At 35.0% G+C, this 6283-nt stretch overlaps 1 protein-coding gene across 1 annotated transcript; it reads right to left on the minus strand.

The window, feature by feature from the left end:
* Window positions 1-709: 709 nt before the first annotated feature.
* On the minus strand, window positions 710-3878 carry LOC142605960 (uncharacterized). Its single transcript, XM_075777386.1, has 3 exons — window positions 3796-3878; window positions 1472-1667; window positions 710-1390 (listed from the first exon to the last, which is right to left on the minus strand). The coding sequence occupies exons 1-3, from the start codon at window positions 3876-3878 to the stop codon at window positions 710-712; spliced, it is 960 nt and encodes a 319-aa protein (XP_075633501.1).
* Window positions 3879-6283: the final 2405 nt, after the last annotated feature.

Here is a 6283-nt window from a genome sequence, read left to right on the forward strand (position 1 = left end):
TGGAAGAAGAGACCAGAGTGAGTGACAGTGAGGGTGCAAGTAAAGAAAAAGAAAAGGAAAAAGAGAAAGAGTGAGAGTGAGAGAGCGTACTGTGAGAGAGATTGTTTTCTAAAATTTTTTTTTGAAAAACAAGCTATAAAAAACAAGCCTTATTTTTATTACGATTTTCCATTGACTAAAGATAATTTTCCGTTGACCAGTTTTTTTTTTGTTCTACCAAACACTGGAAAATGTGGAAAACTATCTTTACAGAAAGTTTTTCAGCAAAACAAACAGAGCGTAAAAAAGAACAGTCTATATTACTTGAGTACAAGACCCTTGACCTTGTAAACGATGCATATAGAATTTTAACTCAACATATTAACAATATCATATAAAATCAATTACACAAAAATTACATGATGAGGCCAATAACAACGCATTATTGTTTTGAACGAGTAGTTCCTATGATTGACATTTGTTATAGTTAGTTCCTATTATTGATATTTGTTCTAGCGATTGTTTGATCATCAATCAACTTGAAGAGAGATGAAACGTTAGATGTGATTGATAAATATAAGTAAATAATTTTTTTTTTAAAAATGTCACCGTGGATCCATAATCCTCGCCACTGATTGGTAAAAGTTATTGTAACAGCGGACATCATTGAACTTTTTTTTTTCTTTCCTTTTTTAGAAGAAAATCAGTCCATTTTATTGGAAAAAGATACCTAACCAAAATCAGTTAAGAAAACAGAGTTGATGTGTTGTGGAACATTCTCCATCAACACTTGAAAATTGTTATCATGTTTAGCAAGCTTATGAGCAATAGTATTACCATATCTATGGATATGTGAAAATTGAAAAGAAGAAAAATAAGCTGAATAGAATTTGGCCTCGACAATAAGGTGACCATAGGAAAAGAATGAATCATTTTCGCTGGAAAGAGCTTTGATGATGATCTCTGAGTCACCCTTTATAATAACCGATGTAAGGCTGAGATTTAGAGCAAAATTGATAGCTAGCACAGTAGCCATGGCCTCTACATCAGCAACCGAATGAGGGAGAAGAATCTTTTCTGACATAGAAGCTAAGACCTTCCCTTGAGAATCACGGACCACAACCCCTGAACTTACTTCACCCAAGTCTTGAAAAACCGCACCATCAAAGTTAACTTTAACCAAGGGAGAAAATAGAGCATGCAAGCGGACACGATCTCTCTGGATGATCAAGGGCAAAGGTGATGGACCTAGGTTGACACGCAAATAATCAGCTTGAATTTGTTTAACCATCGGAAGAATATCAGAGAGGGGGAAAGGTTTATCTTCAACGAAAAGTCTGTTCCTACGAAACCACAGAGTCTGGATAAACATTGCAAATTGAGCCAAATCTTTTCCCTCATCAATAATAAACTGAACCAGATCCAAAAACTTAGGAAAGCTTTTTGAATGACGGAAATCCCAAGCCAAGTCAGACTTTCACACACTCGAGACTCCAGAACATAGCCAAATAGCATAAATCATGTCCTCAGGCACTTGCTTACAATGTTCACAGATGTCTTCAGCCAACACATTTCGTCTAACCAAGTTGGTTTTCACTGGAAGGGCATTTTTTACAAGCTCTCCAGAGTAAGCTCCTAACCTTGTTTGGAACTTTGATCCCCCATACATGTTTCCAAATCCCTTGATACTGATCCAAATTGGAAGAAAATTAAGATTCAATTGCTTTCTGCTTTGAGAGAAACTTGAAACTTGACTTCACGGAGTATTCACTCAAAGGGACATGGGGCCAACAAATTTTGTCCTCCGAGAATCCTTGCCCAAGTGGAATTGACTTGATCAGGTCCACCTCTTGAATTGAAAATAGATGCAGAAGGTCCATAGTCTAGGAATTGTGATCAAGTACGAAAAGAGAATTTATCAAAGCTTCAGACATAAAATCCACTAAAGGAGATTGGATTTGGGATGCTCCAAAGATGGGAGCCAAGCATCCTTCCATATACTGACGGTAGCCCCATTACCTATCTACCACCGTGCCCCCTTAAGTAGAACTTCCCTACCTTTTAGGATGCTTTTCCAAGCATAAGAACCATAATTTGTCTTTACAACCTCCATAATAGAACAGTTTGGAAAAAAATCTAACTTTGAATATACGGTAGTATAGAGACTATATATTGTGGAGGAGGCACCAAACTTGTTTAGTTAGGAGAGCATCGTTAAAGAGATTGAGGCCTTTAAATCTCATACCTCCATCTGATTTTGGTTGGCAAAGAGTATCTCATTTTACCCAATGAATCTTACAACGATCTCCACGTTGATTCCACCAAACCTTTCTAATCAAAGATTCAGAGTCCGTTTGGATAGAACTTATTTTATTGAAACTGAAAACTGAAAACTGAAAACACTGTAGCAAAATAATTTTTAAATGTGTGAATAGTTTTGTGGGACCCATTTTTAATGAAAAAGTTGTTAAAAAGTGAAATTTTTAATGAAAAGTCAATATATGCTGCTGGGTAAAAAAAAAGCAAAAACGCGACGTAGACGCACAAACGCGGATCCAAACGCCCTCTCAATATCAATGCATAGACCCAATGAGAGCTTAAAATAGCTCATTGTGTAAGTTGAAATTGCTTGGACCACGGCTTTAATTAGAACCTCCCAACCTGCTTAAGACAAAAGCTTCTCTTCCCAACCTTGGAGCTTGCACCAAACCCACTTTTTAATGTACTCAAAACTAGCTTTTTTCTTTCTCCCTAGAAAGGATGGCAAGCCTAAATACTTCTCTTAATGTCTGATCTCTAGGACTCCCAAAGTTGTCTTGATGATATTATTTATATATGCTCATATAAATAGTAAATATTATCAATTAAATTTATAATGAAACTCCTTATTAATGTGAGATAGGAGAGTACTTAGTTTTTATACTCATACAATATTAAATAAATTTCCATGAAAACTAAACTAAAATGCTCCACACTCAACATAAATAAAAGTTTATAGATAAAATTTAAATTCAACCTGATAAAATTATCATATAAAATTAATAGGCAAATGAAAAAATTATTCAATGGGGTTAATAAGGAACCTAAGTTACCCAATGTTGTTTTGAACCCATTGTTCATGTGATCAGGGACGAAGCTATTCCTAGGCTTTACCAAAAAAAAAATTTATATAAAAATGTTAGTATATATAGGGATTAATTTTTGCAATTTGGTTTAATAAAATTACACTTAGCCCCCCTTAACCATATCATTAATACTTTTAAAGGCTGTGGAATCAAGAAATTAACTAGTGCTGAATTACTTGCTTAAGAACACAATTAATTTAGATTATAGGCTAAAATTAATCTGCAATGGGAAATTCGAACAAGAAACCAAAGACTGTTTCATTTTTTGTACAAGCATGTAAAAATGCTTTTATTCATATGATTTTTTTTTTTATTTTGTTTCAATTCTTACTCTATGTATTTCTCTCTTTGTATTTCGTGTGTACTTTCTCTTTCTTCTTTCTTCCCTTTTATATGAGTCGCCTCCTTCTTTTTCATGTTTTGTCCTTGTCCACCTAGATAACTTCTAATCTTATCGGGCTTTTCTTTCTAGATTTTTCATCATGAATAGAGCTTTCTAGGGCTTCTTCTTACTGTTCAGGCAACCACCTGGATAACTTTTGATCTTATTGGGCTCTCCTTTTCGTGTTATTCATCATGAATGAAGACATCTAGGGTCCTTTTTACTGTTCAGGCTTGTCCTTCAGCATTAAATGTGGTGATGCCAAGCAGGTGACCTTCCTTAGTGAAGTTGATCTTCTCTAGGACTTACCTCAGTAGTTTCTCAATGAACTGGTAATCATCTGAAAATATCAAACAGCTTCTCCAGTGAAGTTGATCTTCTCTGGTAATCATTTGAAAATCTCAAACAGCTTCTTCAGTGAAGTTGATCTTCTTTGGGACTTACCTCAGTAGTTCAGATGCTACCTTGGAACTAGGCTAGAAAGGGGATTGGGCCTAATCAATAGTCTGATGTTCTGTACCTATTATTAGAATGGGCTAGTTTATGTTGGATTTGTTTCATGTGTTTAGGCCAATGCTTGAAATAGGCCTAACATTTATCCATTATATAAGGTCCAATGTTTACCCCACTACAATAGCCCCCTCATGATCTTGTGTCCATTTACTTCATGGGATGAGATCATGGTCTTATCGTGGGGTTTTCCACGAGACTTTTGTCTAACATTGATGGGAATGCTGCTGTTTAAGCATTAAATGGGATGTGGAATGTCTTTTCAATTTTCGAATTATCATGCCACTTGTTAGCATCTGGGTGGTGAATGTCAAAAGATGGAGCGTGTAGTGGAGGAAGCCCAGGAGGTAGAGCAAAATTTTTCCCGCCCTTTTGCTATTTAAGCTACCTTTTTCGCCAATTTTTTGCCATTTTTACTCTCTCCTTTCTTTCTTTCTTCAAAGATAAATTTATGTCTCTCCTCGCTCCAGTTAGGCTTTGGTATCTCCTATTCTTGTAAGTCCTTACACCTTTATTCTTTATTCTTTTTTCTTCCTTTTCTCCTTTGATCTTCATTTCTTTTCTTTACTTTCTTAGCTGATACCATGGGTAAACTTTCCCAACTAGTTAGTACTCTTGAGGGTATAGAGGTTTTTAAGGCTAAGTATAAAATTCCCTAAGGTGTTGAAATTAAGCCATGTGAGGAAGAGGATATTGCTCAAAATAGAGGGTTTGAGAGGGAAGTTATTCTACTGATTGCTTTTGTAGAGGGAGGGATTCAAATTTTGATGAACAATTTGTTAATGAATTTTCTTAGGTATTTTAAGTTATGCCCTGACCAGTTAACACCCAATATTTTTTGGGTAGTTAATGCTGTAAATACATTGAACAAACAATTAGGCTTGAATCTTACCATCCAAGACATCAATTATATATATATATATATATATATATATATATATATATATATATATATATATATATATATATATATATATAGATAGATAGATTATGCCCTGACCAGTTAACACCCAATATTTTTTGGGTAGTTAATGCTGTAAATACATTGAACAAACAATTAGGCTTGAATCTTACCATCCAAGACATCAATTATATATATATATATATATATATATATATATATATATATATATATATATATACATAATTTACAAAATAGTCATAAATCTGAGGCCCCCAAATTGGGGTGGTACCTCAAGGCTTGCCATGGACCAGTTAGGATAGTCTCCTGCCTACCTAATTCTAATAAAGTTACGAATGGTGGATACCTTATTGTTTCGAGGAACTAGCACACTGACAACTTTTACTGTCCCACTAACATCGAGAACCAAGGTCTGTAGGATCTTCTACTTTGCCCTCCCTTTTTATTTATTTATTATTGTTAGGAAATTTAGACCCCAGTTGATACAATTAAAAAGTTTTAAATCCAAATTGTTAATTAGATTTATTATGAATAAACTTGTTAAAACAAATAAACATCAATATCATGTCAAAATCATATGCAGCAGAAAAGTAAATAAGACAAGACATGATGACTCAAGAAAACCAATGAAACCAACCAGTTTCACAATAAAAAACATGAGAGGAAACCTTCCCGAAAAACAATTCACTATAGTAAAGAGAAGTTTCAGATCTAGTATAAAACCTTTGTCCCTAGACTCTACAATCCCCGTAGATGAACTCACAGCAGAAACCTTCTACTGCTTCAGAACCTCTGAACTCTTCAATATATGAATGCCACCTTTTGATGCACGAATCCCACTACGTGACTAACCAATTGCGCGGATCCCAGTATGCGACTTCAATCACCAACTAGAGAAAAGAAGATGTTGGTTGCAAAGTTCTTCACTTCATTAACAATGAAAATCAAGAAGCACTTGGTTACAAAACCCTAAGGCGCAAAGACGCAGTAGCTTCTTTTTGAGAGAATAAAGCTTCGGTCACCTTTTGCATATATTCTCCTTGTACTCTCTTATGTGACGGCCTCTAAAATAAGCCTTATATATGTCTAGGGTTGTGAGGAAAGAAACCCCACACAAATATAAAAGTTTGGCCCAAAAATCAGATCTGAAAATTCTGATTTCCGTAACCTCTATAGATAGCCTCGATAAATAGCATCTGTCGAGCCTCATTAAACCTCGATAGATAGTTATCTGTCGAGCAGCTGTCCAAAAGGTGTCCAGCAGGTGTCCAGCTTTAGTAAACACATTTTCTTCACTTGTTTCTTGGTCCAATCTTCATGGCTTTAATACTAGACTTGAACAACATGTTCTTTGAAGTATTAAAC

This window comes from Castanea sativa, chromosome 8 (genome assembly GCF_040712315.1).
Source record: "Castanea sativa cultivar Marrone di Chiusa Pesio chromosome 8, ASM4071231v1".
NCBI lineage: Eukaryota > Viridiplantae > Streptophyta > Magnoliopsida > Fagales > Fagaceae > Castanea > Castanea sativa.

What these genes read in the sequence shown, in the direction of transcription:
- LOC142605960 (XM_075777386.1), bottom strand. Translation starts at nt 3,878, where the DNA reads ATGATTACCAGAGAAGATCAACTTCACTGGAGAAGCTGTTTGATATTT. An exon ending in TTCATTGAGAAACTACTGAG is followed by an intron (nt 1,668 to 3,795) that starts GTAAGTCCTAGA and finishes AATTTGGATCAG; the next exon opens with TATCAAGGGATTTGGAAACA. An exon ending in CTATTTGGCTATGTTCTGGA is followed by an intron (nt 1,391 to 1,471) that starts GTCTCGAGTGTG and finishes GATCTGGTTCAG; the next exon opens with TTTATTATTGATGAGGGAAA.